The sequence below is a fragment of the Carica papaya genome, chromosome 8 (genome assembly GCF_054855325.1).
Source record: "Carica papaya isolate Zhongbai chromosome 8, ASM5485532v1, whole genome shotgun sequence".
Lineage (NCBI taxonomy): Eukaryota > Viridiplantae > Streptophyta > Magnoliopsida > Brassicales > Caricaceae > Carica > Carica papaya.
In genome coordinates, this window is record NC_142316.1 from 27,647,833 (window position 1) to 27,671,040 (window position 23,208).

Here is a 23,208-nt window from a genome sequence, read left to right on the forward strand (position 1 = left end):
ATTCCACATAAATTATATTAATGTAAATATTTTGTTGAAATTTATAAAATAGATTTAATGAAGTATAAGTCTAATACATTTTATTTAGTAGAAAATAGATATTTACTATTTATTATTAGACAATCAATTACTTACAAGTTATATATGAGACTATTATTTAATATTTTTAAATATAATAATTATTGAAATTAGAGAATTTATATGAACTGTTAATGACTATTATTATAGTAAAAAATTTAGCAAAATATCTTTAAGACATAAATTGAAAATTTATTTTATTGGATTGCCAATAAAGAAAAGTATCGTACGGTCACTGTAGATAATTCCATCGAAAACCTTCATTGTCCGCAATGCAGCTTTAACGCACAGAAACAAGTATTATCCAAACGTCACCGCATTTGTGACGAAAGCCAACGTTCAGCTGTTCCTTTCCAATGACGAAAATACCCCAACGTCCACGTCAAGGAAATCACTAAAAATGATGAGGACAATAACGTCATTTCATGAAAAGGATTTCACTAAAATGGGTTATGACCCAATATCAAGGTGTCTTCTCCTCACCCAACGGACAAACGCTTCCCCACCCAATCGCTCTAGTGCCCGCGTCCACGTTACCTGTCTGTCACTCTATAAAAATCACCCTCCTTTATTTCCTTCCCTTCCATACTAACTAAACCAGTAGGTAAATTAAAAAGAGAGATTCAAAAAAAAAAAAAAAAAAAAAAAAACATATGCATTTATACAGTTCTTTAATGGTTCTCTTAAAGCCTCTGTGCTTAGCCTACGCATCCAGGCCACACTGAGCTACGCTGAATTTTTACTGACCACTGCCTTAAATGGATCTGTGTGCGCACTGCGCACTCCACCACCTTTCTTTATAGCTTCCTCATTATAACTCTCCCCTCACTTTGTCTCCTTTCCCTCTCCTCTCTGCTTCCGTTTCACAAATCTTTATGTCATTACCCAAACGTTTGCTTTCCCTTCTACCCCCTTCGACCTCCGATCGGGTCCGCATTTCTCTCCGATCCGGACACCAACACTATCCAATCCGACTCCCTACCTCGCGCGCCAAGCTCAGGTTGCAGTCACGCATTTCCTTTCTTTATTTTTGTGTTTTTGTTGTTTTTTCAGTTTGATCGATGTTGCTGTGAGTGAAGAGGATGAATCCTCTGTGCTGCATTGCTCCGGTTTCTATCGATCGGGACCGAGCGAACCCAGTGGTCCCAAAATCGTCTGCTCAGTGTCAGTTAGGGCTTGAAACTCCTACAATCAAGCCGCCAGTCTCAAAGCCCAGCTTATTGTCAGCTCAGGTCTCGTCGGTCAGTCACGAGCAACTTGAGAGACTCTCCTCATCTACCATAAAGTCCGATGCAGACGACGCGAATCTCGAGGGCAGAGATTCTACCAAGGCGTACAGCGGAAACGGAGCCGGAGTGGCAGGGATTCTCTACAAGTGGGTGAATTACGGCAAAGGATGGAGGTCGAGGTGGTTCGAGCTCGAAGACGGAGTTCTTTCGTATTACAAGGTCCATGGACCCGATAAGATCCTGATGAGCCCCACCGTGGAGAAGAGCGTTAGGGTGATTGGCGAGGACTCGCTGCGTTATATGAAGAAGGCTAGCTGGAGCTGTAACAATCGACTAGGCGTCGCGGTTGTCAGGCAGTGCAAGCCCGTTGGTGAAATACATTTGAAGGTTTGCTTTGCTTCGTTTTTTTTTTTAAATTTTTAAATCATGCACCCGCTAGATGTGTTTGCGTATATGCTCTGGCTTTGATTGCGTTTCGTTATTTGTTTGTTACTGTATAGATCTAGAGGCCGAAACCCTCCCCTGTTGACTTCTTAAGAAAATGTGTTGAGGTTGGTATTTATGCTATTATTAGTAAAGACGCAGAGCGTCTATAATAATATCTTGGGGGCTTATATTCTTATTCACGGCGCTTGAGAATGAAACACCTTTGTTTTATTTCTTTTTGCTTGTTTCTTTTTTGTATGGGACGGGGTTTATATCACTACAATATTGTTTAATATATGATGTTTTTGGCCCCTCTGTAAGTGATTTTTCATTTTCGTTCTTTTGCCAAGCGACAGACCAAGCAAGGTAAGTAGTAAAGCTAGAAAATATCAGATTAACCCATTTGAATATTTGACCTCACTTAAAGAATCTATGATAAGCCTGTTTGCGAGAACTTCATCCACTAGATACTTTGAGTCCTTGCTAGATGGACTTTTGTGCTGGTATTCCATTTTTTTTTTCAGTTATTTTTCTGCGCTAACAGAAACCAAGGAATTTGGAAGAGTAAACAACAATATCTAAATTGATATTGCTGCAACATAATTTCCATTTGTTTTATTGACTGAGATTAAACGGTTCAGGCATGCCCGTCATCCCTTGTACAACTTCAAAGAAATCTAGGCTACAGAGATGGTCAATGGACTCACTTTAGTAGAGAGTGATAATATCTTTTTACAAGCATCTAGAATGCCTGAAAAGTATAGGTAAACAAGTCTCCTGCTAATTTGCAGTTAATAAGAAATGAAACGTTAGATGCTCGCATTCATATGCATAAATGGCTTGTGCTTCATCAAAACATCATCAGATTAATTTAGCCTAGATATTTGTGCTTATGTTATTTTATTTTCAAGCAGTTTGAAATAATTTCTGGTAGCATGAGAAAAGTGTGTTTGTTCTCTGTTCCCCTAAGTAGCCTTGTGGATTTGGTTGGTCCACAGAATGCTGTAATCTTTTAGTGCATTTTGTAATGGAGATACTAATTATTTATTCTATTACTTATGGTAATGCATGCTTCTTCCTGATAAATGCATGCTCCCAACCTGCCTTCCATGTTTTCCTCACAGAATCCTAGAGTCATGCCTGAGTTTATTCAAAATGCCTGTTCAGGTTTCTTCAATTCGTACAAGCAAGTCCGATGATAAAAGGCTTACTATATTCACAGGAACAAAGACTCTTCATCTCCGATGTGTTTCAAGGGAGGACAGAGCTGCATGGATTGAGGCACTGCAGGCTGCTAAAGACCTCTTTCCTAGAGTATTGACAAGCAATGATTTTTCACCTTCCGAAGATGTCATCGTTTCAACAGAAAAGTTACGGGCACGATTAATTCAGGAAGGCATTGGTGAGGCAGCAATCAAAGACTGCGAGTCCATTATGCTTTTAGAACTCTCTGAGCTGCAGAACCAGTTGAAGGCTCTTCAACGTAAGCATATTATGCTACTAGATACATTGAGGCAACTAGAGGTATTCTTCCTTCCTTTAGTTATCTTTTGCTTTATGATTTACTTGATAAACCAATTTAGTATTTACAAAAATTAAAATAATCTGTGTGATTTTTTGAGCATGAAGCTCGGTTGCTTTTGTTTTTTTCTTTCTTTTTTCTTTGCAATTTTTTAAAGTATAGCTTCAAATGTACCTGATTTTTGGCTTGAGGGATGCTATGTATTTATTTATGTTCATGCCCATCCATGTGACAACCAAATTGAAGTCAGTGCTGTGTGGGCCTTTTTTGTGAATATCAGATATTTGTTGCAACAACATCAAAAATATTGTAACAATTTTCTTCTGTTTATTGGCTGATTCTTGTTGAATGTAATAGGTTCATGTGAATATGCTAGTGTTTTGAAGCGTAAAATATATGGTGAAATTAAGTTCATTCACATTGGTTTAATTCATTATTTTGTCTTATACTCATCTGTATACTTGTTGATGAGTTTGTATCTTTAACTTCTCTTAACTTTTTTCATGGCTGAATCAACATATGGCCTGGACACTGTATGCTTTCTGTTATATAATTTCACATCCTATGCCGCATTTTTCTTTCATAAAATGGAAAGCTATGTTCTCTCAAAAATTTTAAAGAGAAGCATGGTGAGTTAATCTTTACAATATATTACACGAAATCAAACATTTAATATAAGTATGATATTTAATTTTCAAAATGTAAGTTTGATATCTTTTCATTATTGCACCTTCTATAAAAAAAATACTTTTCACTTCAAATTGAAGCTCTGTTATATCAAAATTAATATTGGCTGGGTCGGGGGAGTAAAAGTATGATGTTCTTTGAGTTCTCAAATAGAAAGCTAGATAATTATTAGTCTAGTGTCTATTGGGTCTCTAGAGTAATATTATTCATATCTGTTGAAGTACCCAAATTTTATAAACGCTTGATTCTCTTCAGGTGTTGCATTTTTTTTTTCTGTTTAATTTTTAGATGCTATAGTCTGGAGTATGCCTGCAAAATTCTCTTGATTATCTGACATATTCTGCGTTCTGCTGCAAGCTATGCTTGAAATATCATTGTTGATTCTTGTTGTTTGATAATTCTGTATCTTGATTTCATTATGTTACCGTAATTACACACACATATATATATAGAGTAGAGGCTTATAAGAGTTGTATCACCGTCTGCTAGGAAAGAAAGAGATTTACACTTGTTTTATGGAATCCTAGAACCAAATCTAGATCCTTATTATTCTGCTTATATAATTTAGGAAACAAGTCTTCCTAGATTCAGCTCTGTATAGAACTTCTACACTCCCTCTCAAGCATATATGTTAATCATGCCAAGCTTGGAACTCAGATTTTCGAAGTTTTTTTTCAGTAACAATTTTGTTAGAATGTCAGTTTGCTTGTTGACTTATAGGAATGTGTATCACATGAGTCATTTCTTGTCCTATTTTTTCCTTTATGAAGTGGTGGTCTATCTCAACATGTTTAGTGCGTTCATGATGAACCAGATTCTTTAAAGATGTGTTGAAGCCAAAAACCTTCATAAATTCCGAGAGTCATAGTTCTGAACTTGGCTTCTGTACTGCTTCTAGAAACCCTGGGTTGTTTTTTACTTTGCTATGTTACTAAATTTCTCATACATATGAGTAGTACCCAGATGTTGACTCTTGTCAGCTACTGACTCGCCCAAACAGCATCGGTTAATATTTTCACGTCCTTCCATGAGCAAGTATAATCCCTTAGCTGGAGTCATCTTTAGATATCTTAGGATTCGGTTGGCAGCTCCTAAAGGTTCATCGGTGGGATGATTTATAAACTGATTCACTACACTCAGAGCAAACCGTATGAGGTCTTATATGTGAGAGATAGATTAATTTCTCCATTAATCTTGGATATATCCCCTTATGCATTGGAGGACTTTCACCTAGTGTCCCAAATTTTATATTTTGCTCTATAGGAGTTGCTACAGGTTTACAGCTGAGCATTCCTATCTCTTTGAGCAAGTAAATGAGATATTTTCCCTGTGCGATTGTGATTCCCCTCTTAGACTTGGCCACTTCTATACCAAGGAAGTATTTCAATGGTCCCAAATATTTAGTCTTAAATTCCTTGGCCAAGATACATTTGAGCTTCTTAAGTTCAGCCTCATCGTCCCCAGTTAGGATTATATAATCCACATACACTATTAGTATGTGGAAATCCCATATGTTAAGGGATTATTATTTTTTTGAAATACAAAGTAAAGAGAATGTATTTACAAGGTACTAAGGGGGTACCATCAATGTAAGAAAGATTTACAAGTGTGTTAGTGTATCAATGACATTCCCAAATTCTTCCTCCCCATTGATGTTAGGACCCAACATAAAGGATCCATAGTATTGAAACCATGCATCCCTAATCTTAGGTATTTCAATCTCATTACCCTCAAAGCCCTACTATTTCTTTCTTTCCATAGACACCAAAAATAACTTAAATGGAATAAATTTCTTTTGTTACATAACCGTTCCCAAACCCAACTCTCATCCCTCATTGTTCCTGCAATAACCCAATTAATCCTCATATGGCCATATACCATAGTCCGTAATTCATAAGTCATTGGGCATCATAGGAGAATATGATTACAAGATTCTGCAGTTTCCTTGCACAAGTAGCACCCATTCACCATAATTTTGCCTCTTGTCATCAACTTGTCAATCGTTAAAATGCATTCCCGGCTTATCTCCCAGGCCAATATGTTAAGGGATTATGATTGACATTTGATAACAGAAAATCATTATGGAAATCTCAGACACTATGGGGTTGTGATAGACATTCAATGGTAAAAAATGAGTGATTGATTTCACTGATTAATTATGTATATATTTTGTAACTAACTAGGTGAAGTCAATTACTTGTTTTTTTTCTTCTTTTTTTGGTAGACTCTTGCACTGTAAAATGGCGAAGAGTTGAACAATTATGCAATAATAGAAAAATTATAGATTTCAATTCTATTTCCATGATGTTAGAGTTGGGATTCATCTAACCCAACCCTTACCCTGTGTTTGGATCATGGTAAGTAGTAGAATTTTAATGTATGGTATTTTACGGGCGTGAGAAAACCGTGTTTGTTTGAACTTCCAATGGTAACAAATGGTATTTGACTGAAAAATTTTGCAATGAATTTTTAAATCACCAAATTGGTGGTATTTGATGGGCATTCTATTTGTTTCCCATTATAACCCCATCTAATTTAATTAATTCCATATATGACCTGACAATTAAAAATTTGTTAAATTAATATGATAATATAAATAATAATTATTTATTTTATTAAATATAAAATTTTAATTTAATTATGTATAATAATTATTTATTTAAATATAAATATAATTATATTGATAAATAATTTTTTTTTACATACTTCTTTTATATAATTTACTATTATATATAATATGTAGGAGTAAATTAGTAATTTAGCTAAAAATACAACCATACCATTCTATCATCCAAAGAAAAATATGTCATTAATATACATTAATATATCATCATCCAAATGTAAAAAATTTTTGTCATTACAATCTTATGTTATTGTCATTCAATACTACCATTACTATACATTAATTAACCATCACTGAAATTTATCCAAATAAAGCCTTAATGTCGGACATTATGGGGTTGTGATAGACATTCAATGCTAAAAAATGAGTGATTGATTTCACTGATTAATTATGTATATATTTTGTAATTAACTAGGTGAAGTCAATTACTTGATTTTTTTTCCTTTTTTTGGTAGACTCTTGCACTGTAAAATGGCAAAGAGTTGAACAATTCTGCAATAACAGAAAAATTATAGATTTCAATTCTATTTCCATGATGTTAGAGTTGGGATTCATCTAACCCAACACTTAATGTTAGAGACCGACAACAGAGGATCTATTACCTCTGAAGAAGAAGAGGTCTACTCCACCATGAATTCAAATGGGTAAAAAGACTCCTCATTCCAACTCACAATGGAGAAGTTGAATGGGAAAACTTCTGAGAGTAGGCACAATCAATTAAACTTGTAATTGATGGTAAAGGAAAATTGGGGTACCACAAAGGAGAAGTAAGTAAACCAGCCACCTCAAATTCAGCCACTATGTAAAAATGGAAGTTTGAAAGACCTACATGTTCCTACTGACAACCAAAGACATTTGGCATGCCGTGCGAGAAACCACCTCAATTAAACTTGTAATTAGTCTCCCACACTTAAGATAAAAAGGTTTCTCTTCCAACCTACTAACCTTCTTTCAAACCTTTCAACCACCGGATCTCATGTCCTCACATCTTCATAATTAACCTCTAAAAGGTAACCCCAGATACATGATCAATAATTCCACCATTTTACATCCAACGCACATGCCTGGTTGCATCTTCCCTATCGTTCAATCTCCCAAACTCAGATTTGGTTAAGTTGATATTAAGACTTGAAACTGTTGAAAACTCAACAGAACACATTTGAGATTGAACATTACTTTCTCATTCAGTTTGTAGAACAGTATCAGATCGTCAGTAAAGAATAAATATGTGACCTTCTCCATATGTGAATCCCCTAAAGAATTCCAACTCTCTCACTCCTAACAACAAATTGTTCAGTGCTTCCATCACAACAATCAATGATTAGTAGAGAAAAGGGTGGATCACCCTGTATAAGCCCCCAGATGTCTTAAAGAAAGAAGACGAATCCCTATTCACCATAACTGCAAAAGATGTCATGGTAATATAGATGTTAATCCACTTCCGTCACATGTCTCCAGAGCTCATCATCCTCAGCATATAATCAACAAAGTTCCAATTTATGTTATCATAAGTCTTCTCCATATTTAACTTACAAAGAACCCCCTCCCTCCTTTGATGTAACAAATCATCTGCCACTTTGTTAGCCATAAGCACTGCATCCCATATTTGCCTGCCCTTGACAAGAGCATGTTGACACTCATCCATAACTTTACCCAACATCTTAGACATTCTGGAGAATCCCCATGCATCACTGTGAATTAGTGAGACTTGACTCTATAAGGTTGAGCTTGATAAAGATTATGAGTATGCTTTGCAAATTGGTATATTTCATATTGGAAATTCGTAAAATCTTTATTGATGAATAACTAGGGAACAAGTTTTTGTAGATAACTAATATTTTCCTGCCTTTTGTAAGAGGTAAATCCATATGGTTGTTCTTGGCTATAGTTGCTCTTGTTAGGATATAGAGGTCATGATACACCTTAGCATTGCTAATTGTCCTTGTCGAACTTAGTTCTTGAAATTCAACCAGGTTTAAATAAAATTTAACAACACAATTCAGCTTTTGAAAGAATTTACTAATAGATATTAAGTTGTAACTTAGATTAGGACCAAGAAGTACTGTATTCAATATTATATCCCTTGTTAGAGGTACTGAACCCTTTCCAAGAACTCGAGCTAAAGAACCATCTGCAATTTTTGTTGATGTGTTCATGGCAGGGATTATAAGTAGTGGAGATTCTAGAGTCACCAGTCACATGGTTTGATGCACCAGAATTTACTAACAGATAGTAAGTTGTAACTTAGATTAGGACCAAGAAGTACTGTATTCAATGTTATATCCCTGGTTAGAAGTACTGAACCCTCCAAGAACTCGAGCTAAAGAACCATCCGCAATTTTTGTTGATGTGTTCATGGCAGGGATTATAAGTAGTGGAGATTCTAGAGTCACCAGTCATGTGGTTTGATGCACCAGAATTTACTAACAGATAGTAAGTTGTAACTTAGATTAGGACCAAGAAGTACTGTATTCAATATTATATCCCTGGTTGGAGGTACTGAACCCTTTCCAAGAACTGTCACAGTAGAGTTGTTCCTTGTAGCTATCTTTCTTTTTGCTTCTTTAGTGTTCTGGTTCCTTGATATCTCCAATCTCCTGGTTTCCAATGGAGTTTCTAGCAAATTCCCGTGTGTCTGCCCTGGTTTTCGACATTGATCACACCAAAGTCTTCCTTTCTTCTATCATCTCTCCCTTGCTTATTCGACTGTTTTGGACAAGTGCAGGACTTTTAGATGTTTGTGGTGGACCGAGGTTTCCAAGCATTACTTTCTGCTTTCCTCCATGCACACCTCAGAGAACATGTCGTGGACACTGAGTATGGGTTTTGATACCAAGAATCCTCCCTTGGACATCATCAAGTTCTTTGTTGAGTCCAAGCAATAACTTAAATAGCCTTTTTCTTTCTACAACTTGTCTATACCATAGGCCATCTTTGGGACAGTTCGACTGATGTTCTTCGAATATGTTGAGCTGCTGCCAATTGTGGGTCAAGAGGTTGAAGTATTGGGTTATGTTGAGGTCCTTTGTCGCAAGTCATGAGTGTGCTCGCCACTGCAAACAACTCGGATGAGTTGTTTACTTTGGAGTAAATTTCTTCTGCTGTGTCTCAAATCTCCTTTGCCAATCCAAATAGAAGAAAGTTCTCCCTAATCTCGTTTGTCATTGAGTTGATGAGCCAGGACATCACCATATTGTTTTTGATTTTTCAAGCTCGATATTTTGGGTCTTCTTTTGGTGGAGGAACTGCAGCTCTAGTGAGGTAATTGTCCTTCAGCTTTCCATATATGAACATCATCACCGACTGTGATCACAGAAGGTAATTCTGGCCGTTTAGTTTATGTCTTGTGATGGACACCTCAAGGCTGTCTATTCCTCAGTTCCTATTGGAAAATTTTCAGGGAGGGACGCGACTTCAGATGTTGCGGTGTGCTGGTTGGTCATCCCATATGTTGTCATTTTTGTGATGGTTTAGTGATGATGATGGAGGTGGTTCAGAGGCGGCTTTGATACCATGTTGTTTGATAATTTTGTATCTTGATTTTATTAGATTACCAGAATTACACATATATATATCTACCAGAGGGTTGAAAGAGATCTACACTTATTTTATGGGATCCTAGAATCAAATCTAGATCCTTATTATTCGGCTCTTACAATCTAGGAAACATATCTTCTTAGAATCAGCTCTGTTTAGAACTTCTACAACTCTTAATATTCATGTTTTTATCACTGGCCCATTTGGATCACCTTATTTCTTCTAAGAGCATTAAGCCTTCAGCAATCGTTATTTTCATGTAGCTTTAAACTCTTTTGGTGTTTACATATGTCAACTTCGATCTAAGTTTAATTTTCAAATGAGTTGTTTTCAGTAAAAACGTTGCTTTAAGTCAAAAATTTTGTAAGATGACACTAAAGGTAAATTATAGTGAAAAAAGAACATTACTTGAGAATATTGTATTTTAAGAATATTTTTGTGACGACGAATGGTGAAGACAGTTTTGAACCACACCAGCTTAATCCCCCAAAAGAGATAATCTACCATCTTTTTATTTGTTCAAAGTTGCATAACTTTGTTTCAGGGCTTTGTCCCAATAATTTATAATATTCTTTTCCAGACAAAATAAGCTTTTTTAGTCAATACAATTCGTTTGGTCTGTCAGTTTATATATTGTTACATTAGTGTCCCCTTGGAATTTTTAGACCAATTTACTAATTCACATTTTTTTCTTTAAAATGGCGTTACAATGTTCCCTTTTCTTTTAAAATGGCGTTACAATGTTCTCGTTTCTTTTAAAATGGCTCATTCTGTTAGAGTTAATATATTTCTAGATGAATGTTCACTTGGAATTTTTAATCCATTTTACTAAATTATATATTTCTTTTTTCTGTTGAATAATCTTTTACTTTTCCCTTTCCTTTTAAATTGGCTCATTAGTGAGTTTATAACATTGCTTTGCAGACAGAGAAAATAGAGCTGGAAACTACTGTAGTTGATGAAACGAAGGAACGAGATTCGTATTGTGGCCAGGGGAATAGAAGATTTAGCGGTTAGTCATTTAATTGAACTTTTGCTGTTCTAAAATGGGCACACACAATGAAAATCAGTCTTTATTTCTTTCTTTATCTAATAATATTTCTCTTTCTATGAAATCAACACGATAAGAGTCGGTGAATCTTAGATAAAATATTCAAGTAGTACGTTCATGAATGGAATACTATTGAGAATTTATTTCAGAAAAAGAATATCTATTGAGAATTTATTTCAGAAAAAGAATATCTACTGAGAATGGATACTATCTGCAGAAGAAGTTACATATTAGACACTAATTACCATATCAATTTAGTTCCTTACTCTGGAAGAATGAAATGAGATCGCAGGACAAGCCTATTCTTTTGGGAAGTTGTGAAAATATTCTTAGAAAAATTTGTTAAAATTAGCTTACAATTTGCTGAATCTAGAAACTTACTACTTTTCTATCCTCATCTTCTCCACAGATTTTTATTCTGTCATGTCGGAGGGTAGTGCAAGTGATTCCGAAGCAGATAATGAAAGTCAAGAGGGGGTAGATGTTGAAACAGATGAAGATGCTGGAACATTTTTTGATACTAATGATTTCATGTCAGCAGATGCACTACGAAGTGCCTCCTATAGGAGCAGGGAAACTATGGGAAATGCTTGTGCCTTTGATAAGGATTCTTTTTCTTCCGATAATTTTCCTGGGGTTGAGAAAGAGATCAGAACAATTCAATATCCATATGTCAAAAGGAGGGACAATTTGCCAGAACCAAAGGAGAAAGAGAAGCCAGTAGGCTTATGGTCAATTATCAAGGATAATATTGGAAAGGATTTATCTGGTGTTTGTCTCCCTGTTTATTTTAATGAGCCACTCTCGTCACTGCAGAAATGCTTTGAGGATTTGGAGTATTCCTACTTGGTTGACCACGCATTGGAATGGGGAAAGCAGGTCAGCTCCTCAGCTCTGCTTTCTTTTGTGGCAAAGCAGTTTTAAAGCATGATCTGCTAGTTACATTTAGTCCAGGTAGTTGATGAGTTAGCTTTAGTTTCAAAGAACTAATAATTGACTGTCTTTACGTATGTTACTGCACCACATCTCATAACATTGGTGGTTTTCTCTATGTTTATCGTGCTCTCTACTTGAGTTAATGTACTTCTGTATTAAAGTTGTCTCCTTTTTTGCTAAGAAGTTATATTACCTAGGCTTGTAATTATGCTTCTCTTTTGTAACATCGTATCACGCATGTTTCAAACAGTCTTACAGGTTTTAATTTACAAGTGCTTTTCCTCTTTATATGCTTCAATTTCACAGTATTATATATTTTAGAAACTTGTGCCTAAGCTCATAGGATTATCCTTTCCCTCCCCATGATTACTACCATGTGCTTTTGAGGACTGACACTGTAGGTGCTTCATTCCCCTGTATAGTTTTCTTTTGAAAGTCATCCCCCTGTATGTTATACTCATTTTATTTAAGAGGAAATGCAAGAATGCAGTTACTTGATGAATGTACTCTTGGGACCAAATAATTGTATTTGGTCTAACTTTGGCTGACATGTGTGCCTATTCTTCTTTTGTTGCCACAAGAAAGTCTTTACTATTTTATTTTCAAAGTTCCATTGATGCAGGATGGGCTAGCTCTTGATTTATTTCCAATTTTATTTAGAAAATCTAGAACTAGCCCATTCTGCATCATCCATAAACGAGATCTACTCAACAAAAAACAACTGCCTGTGTTTGTGTTAAATACAGATTTTCCATGTTGCAGGGCAATGACTTGATGAGAATTCTAAATGTTGCAGCTTTTGCTGTATCTGGTTATGCATCAACAGAAGGTAGGCAATGTAAACCCTTCAATCCTCTCCTTGGAGAGACATATGAAGCTGACTATCCAGATAAAGGACTCCGTTTTTTCTCTGAAAAGGCAAGCTTCTCTTTTCCAATATGGTCTGAAGTTTGCCTTCTCTTGATATCTGTGTACTAAAATGGTTTCAAATGACTATGTTGATTAAAAGTCACCTCCTTGTTATGTCGTTGTTCATGAGATGCCCTAGTGATAAATTGCAAGACCTCTTCCATTTAGTTTGCAGTTGTCTGATCTAATGTTTTCATCCAGGTGAGTCATCATCCGACTATTGTTGCTTGTCATTGTGAGGGAAGAGGGTGGAAATTTTGGGCAGATTCGGATCTCAAAGGCAAGTTTTGGGGGCGCTCTATTCAGCTTGATCCTGTTGGTGTCCTAACTTTGCAGTTTGATGGTGGCGAAACTTTCCAGTGGAGCAAAGTTACCACTTCTATATACAATATCATACTTGGTAAAATATATTGTGATCATTATGGCACCATGCGCATCAAGGGAAGTGGAAGCTATTCCTGCAAACTCAAATTCAAGGAGCAATCCATCATAGACCGAAATCCCCATCAGGTATTTTTCTACCCTTGGACGACTAACCAAAAGATATATTCATTATCAACGTTAATTGTTGTGATTTTCCATTTTTGTTGATTGCTCTAGAAGTTCTCTCTTTTTTTTTACTTGAAAGTTTATCGATGGATGACTTCCCAGAAACAAGAATAACTTATTTCTCAAGGTATACTCCATGTTTTGCTGTTCTGTTGATTACCTTGTTCTTTTTGTTAAAATTTGAGGACATGTACCATGTGAAGGCAGTTGTTTCATGTGCTCCTTGATGCCATTCTTACAATAGATTGTGGGATTACTGTAGGCAAGTAGAATTTTTCAAAGCAGAAAAGTTTAAGTGTGACTCCTAATGGATTTGGAACTTTCTTTTAAGTTGTCTTCTAATGCTGATGTCATGTGGAGGTCGTTGTTCCCAAGGTCATCTGCCATTTTAATGTAGATAAAGCTGTGAGAGTCTACAATTTTCTGCAAATCTTTTTCAGGTTCATGGATTTGTACTAGACAATCGAACTGGAGAGAAGGTAGCTATGTTGGTGGGGAAGTGGGATGAAGCTATGTACTATGTACTGGGAGATCCAACCACAAAACCAAAGGGATATGATCCAATGAGTGAAGCTGTTTTGCTGTGGGAAAGAGACAAATCTGTTACAAAAACAAGATACAATCTCACTCCTTTTGCAATATCCTTGAATGAAATAACCGCTGGGTTACTGGAGAAATTGCCCCCAACAGACTCAAGGCTAAGGCCAGATCAGAGACACTTAGAGAATGGTGAATATGAGTTAGCAAATGCAGAGAAATTGAGACTGGAGCAGCTACAAAGACAGGTAAAAGATTCATGACTCTTTGTTTGTTTTCTTATCTATCAATGAGGTGATTGATGAATAGAGTCCAACAAAACCTGCCTGATTTGGCTGAATTCTGGGGGGTTACTTCATTATACAATCAGAGTATTTACTTTGTATAAATTACCGTAAATACTAACCCTTGTATGGGAAACTCTTTACATGTGTATCAGGCAAGGAATTTGCAGGAGAGGGGATGGAAGCCAAGATGGTTCCGGAAGGATGAGGATGGCTGCTACCAATATCTTGGTGGTTATTGGGAAGCAAGAGAAAAAGGAAAATGGGATGGCATTCCTAATATATTTGGTCAGAATGGCAGTTTGCCTTTGCATTTTGTGGAACAGTGAGCTGTCTTTTTTGCTTTAGCTTACCTGATATGTTTTGTTCACCATTTTATTTGCTTCCAGTTTGAAGTCTCCTACTTAGCTGCATTGAAGCTTGCAAATTAAAATGTGGATTAAATTATGGGAGCTTCTTTGGGGTGAAAATGCATCGAAATAGTTCTTTTTTCTTAGCTAAGCATGACTTTCTGGTCCGTCCTATGTTGTTGGCCTCCATTTCCATTTACTTTGATCATGAGCTCGAAAACATCACTTTCCTACACTTTTATCAAGCTAGGAAGATAATTTCTTACATTTGTAAACTTCATTGACTGGACTCATCATGAGAAAATTACCTCTAGTCGTGACCAAGCACTGCACATGTGACGACTTGCGACTCGTGACTAACATCAAGGACATAGCCTAAGTGACTTTTGACCCGAACAGTTCAAGTTTGGTCCTAGCCGCATTGGTCTCAATCGGCTGCATTAAGTGACTCATGACTAACATCAAGGACATATAGCCGGTAAGTGACTTTTGACCGGAACAGTTCAAGTTTGGTCCTAGCCGCATTAGTCTCAATCGGCTGCATTGATTGCCAGAAGTTTTGCATGCCACTACTTAAGTAATCATTCCGTTAAGATAATTATTTTTTAAAAAATTTATAATTGCACCAGCCGCAAACAGTTCCATTTTTTTAAAAAAAACTGTGACGTCTTTTATTTTGGCTTTTAATATCTCTGACTTTGTTCTCTTAATCACTCCATCTCCTGGATTTTAACACTTGTCCCTCTTCGTTGCTTCCCTCCCTGGCTCCATATTTTTTCGTGTCTTTTCTTATCCTATAGGTACACACGCACGCATGTATGTGTGTGTGCGTGTGTGTGTGTAATACTCATCAACATGGCCTGGTTTCGAGTCCAAAGGGGTTGTGGTGAAAATTTGATAAAGACAACTTTATCTATTTATTTTTGAACATTAGAAAAGTAAAAATTTAAAGATCACGTAGAAAAGTATATTTTTATAAGAAACTAGAGTTTCAATTCTCTCCAAAATATATCTATAAGGATACTTGGTTAAATTTTCTCAATGTTATTTATTGCATTAGTCTATATATATATAACATGTAAGACACATTTTCCAAAGACTTGTTTAAAAAAATTTATTTTCACAGTCAAAATAGCTTCACCTGTAAAACCTTAGTGGTACACTTTTTATGTAAAAAAATTTAAGCTTTTAGAATGTTTGTAATTGCATCAGAATCGTCAAATAACCGAAATACTGAATATTGACTGGAATGTTTGGTAGTGGTAGCATTTAATTCAAGACAAAATTATGGTGGTGACTAGAGTAATTAAAACTCCATAAATTGCAGACAAATTGCATTTATTTATCCAAGATTGTAAATAAACGTTATCCATTTATAACCACAATTGTGTATTTCTGATTTACACTTTTATTTGGTAAAATATTTTTCATTTCAAGTTTGGAGTAAACTCTATCTTGTTCTTTGTTTTGCTAATAAAATCATTTTTCAATTTATGTTTCTTCTTTTTTTTTTCTTTCTTTTTTTTTTTTTTTTGTTGAGATACTAAATAATTTAAAGTCGATTTAATTTTTTGATTTTTATATTTGGATAAAGTAACTTTTACTTTTCATTTTGCACCAAATTGATTTATAGTAGTGAAAAGACATTGAAATCGTATATTTCAAAATTAATGACTTTTCATTTAACACATGCCTTAAATTGACTTGTGTTCTTGAATTTTAAATAATAGATCCAAAATAAAAATTAATGGGTTTTACCTCGTTAAATTATTTAAAAAAAAAAAAAACTCTTATTATTTAATTAATTAATTAATTAATTTTTTTTGCTTTTCAAAGTTTAATTTGGTATCTCTTTTTAAGAGCAAGAAAAGGGCATAAAGACTTTATCAGAGGTACGAGTTGAGTGCTTTAACACGTAAATAAATATTTCATTATTGAGTTTAGTGTTTCTGTAAGTAATATATTTTACTAAAGAATGACATCCATGTCACCCAACTCCAAAAACCTTAAGACTGGTTTAATCATTTAATGATCAGTCAATTTATGTACTTAATTCATTGCTTTGATTACAAAACTATTAATTGCTTTAATAAACTTGAATAAGAGTTGGCAGTTCGCTGTGTTCAGATCAGGTAAAACTTTAATCTGCAGAGCAAACCTTCCATTGAAACCAGAGTGAATAAACGCTATCATGTTTTTTTCGGTTATAAAACAACCAAACTATTTAATCATGTTTCTGTAAGCAGGGGAACAAAATTTCAGCCGACAAAGAACAAAAGTAAAAAGACTAATTTCAGCACATAAGCCTCGATCATTTCCATGCTTTCTTCCCTCTAAACTGTTTTCCACCGCGCCGCTGTTTTTTACCTTTCTCTTGCCGCGATCTTGCAACCTTGGCTTTCTTTGCAGCAAGTGGCATGAGCTTCTTATGTTCCTTTTGACGATTGCTTAAACCACCAGTCTGTATTTGTGGTAAATATGTACATATATTGAAAATAAGTTAGCACCTCAACATGTTATGATTTATTACCCAACATATCAAGGTTTGGTCTTAGAAGCATTGCAACCATACTTTCTGTAAATCTTAAATCGGAGAAATGCAATCCATATATGCATTAGGAAATATAAACTTAAACCCATAGACAAAATTGTTTGCTTTTGGCACCATACCTTCTTCTGTTTTATTGCAGTCCGAGCCTGGTACTTCCCTCTATCCTCCCTACCTGCTCTCACTAATGCCAGTCTTTCCTCCTTGCTTAGCTTATGCCTAATATGAGCCTGAACAGACACACAAGGATTTTATGAAACTTAAGAAGCAAATATCCTTTCCAAGGAGCAAAGAAATTAAAGAGAAACCTTGGATCAAAGAAAAAAGGAACTTGTAGATATGAGAGAAAAATGGCCATTAAATCATAGTACATGCACATAAAATATCTTCATATCCGCAGGTATGACAATTCGCTCCCAATTTATTCATGAACCTAACATAGCTTAACTATTCCAACTGAGTTTTGTCCTATCAATGTTTTTCCTATAAATCAATCCAAAAGGAATCCTTTTTGTAAGATAATAAAAAAAAAAAGTTTTTCTCCATCAGCCACGTTCCAACATAAGGTATTCAGTTTTGTCCTTTTTCAATAACATCAACACACAAGCAAAATTAAAAATGGGAATCATAATCAGCAAAGATAAAGAAGGCTTACCTCAAGCTTCGTAGGATCAACACGTTTGGAACTCAATTGATCTGAACTTGGAACTTTAAATCCTTGCTGAGCCAAAGCAAACCTTGCTTCCTTCTTTGCCTGGCAATACATCATGAAGGAGAAAGTGAGACATCTTTTATATGCCAAGATGTGACCATGAAGTATTGGTTATTGGGAAACAAGTTTCCCCTAGAAACAGATAGTCTTCTCAACACACCTTTAATTCCTTAATCCTCTGGAAGTCCTCGTTAGAAAGAATTCCATCAGTTAAGTCTGAAGATGGACGCCCCATCTTTGCTTTTGCCAATCTCTTGAGAGCCTGCAGACTTGCCTCTGCAGTCAGAAGTTGCTCACTAAAATCAGAGACCTTCCTCTTTTTTGATTTAGATTGCTTTGCAGCAAGCCCATCATCCCTACTTCCATTGTCATTTATTTCATCAGAACTGTTCGCTTCTTCTTGGCCCTCCATCTCAGCCTCTACTGCCTCATTCTCTTCATCCCCCTCCTCATCATCTTCCTCCATCTCAGATTTCCCATCCTCCATTTCCTCATTAACATTATCACCACTAACATCACTGTCATCTTCATTGATGCTATTTTCACTTATGGAATCATCATCTAGGGCATTATCTTCATCATCATCCTCACTTCCAGTACCATCACTGTATACCCAGTTTTCTTCATCTTTGGTAGCAAAATTTTCATCACCGTCTTGATCAATGTCAGTGCCACTGGATTCATCAGCATCGCCATCCCCACCTTCATTATTCTCGTTTTCATCTTCATATTCATCTTCATCTTCACCACTGTGCTGTAATAAATCAACATCGGGAACACTACTACAGACATTGGCTTCTCCAAATGCTCTTGGCCTTGCTTTTGGGTCAGAAGGCCGTCCACGATCTTTTTTAACCAGAAGAGAAGGGCAGACCTGAAAGCAAAGAACAAAATTGCTCTTTTGAGATTGAGCAGCAAGATAAGGATGTAAAGGCAATCATAAAAAGTCTGTTTTCTACCTCTCTAAACAAGACAATAAGTGACCGAGCTGCGGCTGACACTGCCTTCTCGTGTGATTTCTTGTATAAAACAAGATCTTGCAATAGATCTTCTGTCATCAACTAGAAGCCATAAACAAATTATTAATCTTAACATAAATGCAGAATGTTTATAAGCATCTTTTTTCTACTTTCCCTTTCGAGTTCTGAATTTAATTTGCTATTAGAGGATGTTCATTTTTCAAGACAGTTTTTCATTGTTTTTGCATCCTTTTGGATTCCTAGATATTGTAATGTCGTTGCTCACACCTTGGCTAGAGTTATCTGTTAAGAATGGTCATTATGTGGTTCATGAGATACCACCCAGTTTGCTTCCCCATATTTCTTTGAAATAGCATTTTTTTTACATAATGATATTACAAGATTCTCAAAAAAGAAAAAAAGTCAGGTTAGAAGATGCATATTTCAAATCATCAAGTTAGTGAACAGATCGGAACAAAAAGCACATAAAATTAGATAGTTACCAAAGGCATGCGCATGCATATTTCCCTTATCACATTCAGCCCAACTGCAATGGCCTGGCAAGTAAAAATAAAAATATTTAAAAATAAATTCACTGGTGATAAATACACATTATTAGTCTAACAAAGCTCAGTAGCAAAACCTCTGTACGTGAACGATCATGTACAAATTGATTCACTATTTGTTTGAATAATGGCTCAACTGCATCAGGAGGCACCTGTTCAAAAAGAATGCTTGAATTAGAAAGAGAAGAATTATAGAATTAAAATTAGAGAACAATATTAAAATTTGGATACTTGAACAATGCCGAAAAGAAAAAACTATAGCTTGAAATCCAGATGCTGGAAGTGAAGTCTATATACCATATCATGACAGGTCTGAACTGCTGCTGCTAATAAATTTGTTATATCTCGTTGATGGGGCTGCATATTGGGACAAATTTAGTCAACTTTCAAGAAGGAATAAAAGACAACTTCAAGGTAATTGTCAAATACTATACCTGAACATATTTCTGAAGAAAAGGAAAAAACTTTAGTAATATCAAACGGTGCAGACCAACTGTTCGAGCAATCACTTTCAACATCATCATTTTAACCTGAAAGTTAACAAAGTCAAAGTAAGTTATACAGTCATCAGAACTGATTAATAGGAAATGACTTAAAACTTGCTTTATTACAGGATAATCTTCTGTATCTGAACCTTTTCAAAAAGGGAAAATGATATGAATATGTTAGAATATATATAATTAAAGTCAGTTCTTTTTTTTGTGTCGAAGTTGTTGGTATTGACCCACAACATAACATGTAGGAAGACCCTTATGCAGAAAGATTAATAGGATAGAGAAGATATTGAAAAAAGTTTAGCTTATATTCCAAAACATATAGTGTGGCCATAAATATTTTCAGAAAAGCAGGTTGAATCAACTTTTTCCTTGTAACTCTCTCCTTATAGAAGATACTCTTAACTCCTTTTCCTTATGTTTAACCCAGAAATCTGGGTACTACTTATTTTAAAAAAAAAAAAAAGAAATCTGGGTACTACTGTAAGTGTAATTCCCTAGCCTCAATACCCTAAGATATCAAATAACTGTAGATATAATCCCCTAGCTTTAATACCCCAAGATATCTAACAATTTTCTTGCCAAGAGAACTTAGATTGGCAGGAAAGAAAAGAACAAGCACAACAATCAATTTACCATAAGACACTATATTTTTTATTTAAAAAAAAAAACTATAAGACACTATATTTGAGACAATACCCATAGATTTGTCTTAATAAAAAAAATAACATGGAATATTCACCTCAAAACGTTCATTGCATGTTTGGAGACGAGAAAATAGCTTCTCAGCAAATCCCTGTAAAGAACTGATATTTCAACAGAGAAGATACAGCAAGTACTTCTTAAGTAAAACAAAAAATTAACATACCTGTGGATCTTTTAGATGGTTTAGAGGAGAGTAATGGCTTGCATTTTGCTTTTCTGTTGACAGACGTTGTTGTCTTTTCATGCTACGAATGGCACGCTGCAGTTTTGCTTTCTTTTTTTTCTTGCTAGCAGCTGTACCCTTATGATTTGCCTAAAATTCATGAGAAAATACAAATACGTAAATCAAACATATGCATCCACAAATTATTTGAAACTAGGAGCAGAACTACTTCCAAAAACTTGCACAAAAGACGTTCAGAACTGAATATATCAGATAGTTCTATGAATTCATAAGTTTAAATGCAGCTGTTCTTAAGAGCATCTGAGCCTAAGAAGGATCATATCCACAACAATACGGAAGCCTTCCTTTTGTTTCATTCAGCAAAATGAGAGTCGAAAAGATTTGAAAGATATCAAGTTATAGAATACAATGGACCTTATAAACTGCCTCCTTGCTTATGGCAACTTGTGGTGCTTGAGGTGTCATTTCATCGTCGCTACTTGAAGCATCACTCTCATCAATATCCTCAATCTTTTCATAATCAAGAAGAAACGCTAGAGCAGAAATCATGATCCTGAGGAGCTAAACGTGCTTAAAAGGACTTCAATAAGCTGATGAGCAGAACTGACACATCGAACACCCAAAAGATTACATACCTTGATGACGAATGAAAACAAGCTGTACAAATAGCATTTGCTGTTCTATCATCAACCCACACCTTTCTCCTATGTAACTCACACAATGTAACAAGTGATCTCTTAGCTCTTCCTTCATCCTCTTCCTACAAATGCATAAGAAAGCAATATCGATTAAAAGTACGGAAAACAAAATCATAAACAAAATAGTCATAAATATGTGAGCCTTTAGAACCTGTAGCATCGTAAATAAGACATTCTGAAGTGCCCGGTTCTTAGCCTCGTTCCTGTGCTTTTGATTCATCCGCCGAATGTTATGAATAACATGCGAAAATGCCAATTTCCTCGTATTCCTATCTCCTAGAGTCTGAATCTCCAAGAACAAGGATAGAGTTTCCTGTATACCGATAATCTAGCACACAAACATTCGGGTAAAACATTAATATAGTGACAAAAAACTTTCCACTTAGTAACTGGTCAAAAATAGGGAGAAATCTTCATCTTTGATATCACTACTTAATTACAGAATCAAACCTAATTCAGCAAAACTCAAAATTCTCAGGAGCTCCTGTTTATTATGATTACCAATTCATTTTTTTGCAGTCAGTATTCAAGCAAGAAATCTGCAAGCAACTAAACAACGCAAAGCTGTAAACTTTCAATTTATATTATACAAATACAATACCTTTCGATTGATGAGAAGAATGAGAGCTTGCAAGACGTGATAGCGGAGCCCAGATGGCATTGTACGGGCGGAACTGCGGAGAAAGTCGGCAAGTTGAAGCGGGAAATGCGCGAGTTGATTGGGGTAAAAAGGGGCGACATGGGCAAGAAACATGGAACGGTCGCCGAGGTCCTTGGAGACAGTTGGGTCAGCGCCTATGCCACTGACAGAAGAAAAGCTGAGAGCGGCTTGCTGCTGGAAAAGATCGAGTCCTGTCTTGAATTGGCCGTAGAGGAGGTTGAGCTCCGACAAATAGCCTTCGGGGTCGCACTTCATCTTTGACTGTAGAGACGGTAAACTCAGCTTCTCGGATAAACGGCCTGCGGCCGATAGAGACTCCGGCCGAATTCCGCTCGTAGCCATTCTCGGTGGCAGTATAGTGGCAGATAAATCCTTAGAAAACCCTAGATAACTTGTTTGCTCAAATTTTTTAAATAAAAAATACTAAAATACAATTATATTTTCCAAAACTGAAACCAAGCTGTTCTTGCTTTAAACGGAGTCCAATCGAACTGAACGGGACTTGGAGGACACGACAGAAAATAAATTTTAATAATGATTAATTAATATATAATAATAATAATAACTAAATAATAATAACGTAAAATTAAAATGATAAAAAAAATTTATATTTAAAATAATATATTAATATAATATTTTTATTTAAATAATAAGATAATATAATTATATTTTTAATTAAATTATTAATTTACTCAATAATATTAAATAATATTAAATATATATATTAATAAAAAAATAAATTATTTATTAATATAATTATATTTATATTTAAATAAATAATTATTAAATATAATTAAATTAAAATTTTATATTTAATAAAATAAATAATTATTATTTATATTATAATATTAATTTAATTTCAATAAAAATAATATTATTTATATATTAAAAACAAATCATTATAATTAAATATTATTATATTAAATTTAAAATTATTTTTATAAATAAAAAATTAAAATATAT

At 35.0% G+C, this 23,208-nt stretch overlaps 2 protein-coding genes across 2 annotated transcripts; one reads left to right on the forward strand and one right to left on the reverse strand.

The window, feature by feature from the left end:
* The first annotated feature begins 700 nt into the window (after positions 1 to 700).
* Positions 701 to 14,864, forward strand: ORP1D (OSBP(oxysterol binding protein)-related protein 1D). Its single transcript, XM_022045501.2, has 8 exons — positions 701 to 1,694; positions 2,901 to 3,257; positions 11,027 to 11,114; positions 11,563 to 12,032; positions 12,852 to 13,007; positions 13,200 to 13,508; positions 13,988 to 14,332; positions 14,524 to 14,864. Exons 1-8 carry the CDS (start codon positions 1,161 to 1,163, stop codon positions 14,695 to 14,697), a joined length of 2,433 nt encoding a protein of 810 aa, XP_021901193.2. The 5' UTR covers positions 701 to 1,160; the 3' UTR covers positions 14,698 to 14,864.
* A 1,987-nt stretch (positions 14,865 to 16,851) lies between these two features.
* On the reverse strand, positions 16,852 to 22,685 carry LOC110817152 (ARM repeat superfamily protein). Its single transcript, XM_022045575.2, has 15 exons — positions 22,186 to 22,685; positions 21,736 to 21,912; positions 21,522 to 21,646; positions 21,301 to 21,439; positions 20,866 to 21,015; positions 20,740 to 20,793; positions 19,938 to 20,033; positions 19,801 to 19,860; positions 19,581 to 19,655; positions 19,441 to 19,494; positions 18,938 to 19,039; positions 18,139 to 18,852; positions 17,922 to 18,020; positions 17,389 to 17,496; positions 16,852 to 17,179 (listed from the first exon to the last, which is right to left on the reverse strand). The coding sequence occupies exons 1-15, from the start codon at positions 22,585 to 22,587 to the stop codon at positions 17,030 to 17,032; spliced, it is 2,505 nt and encodes an 834-aa protein (XP_021901267.1). The 5' UTR covers positions 22,588 to 22,685; the 3' UTR covers positions 16,852 to 17,029.
* Positions 22,686 to 23,208: the final 523 nt, after the last annotated feature.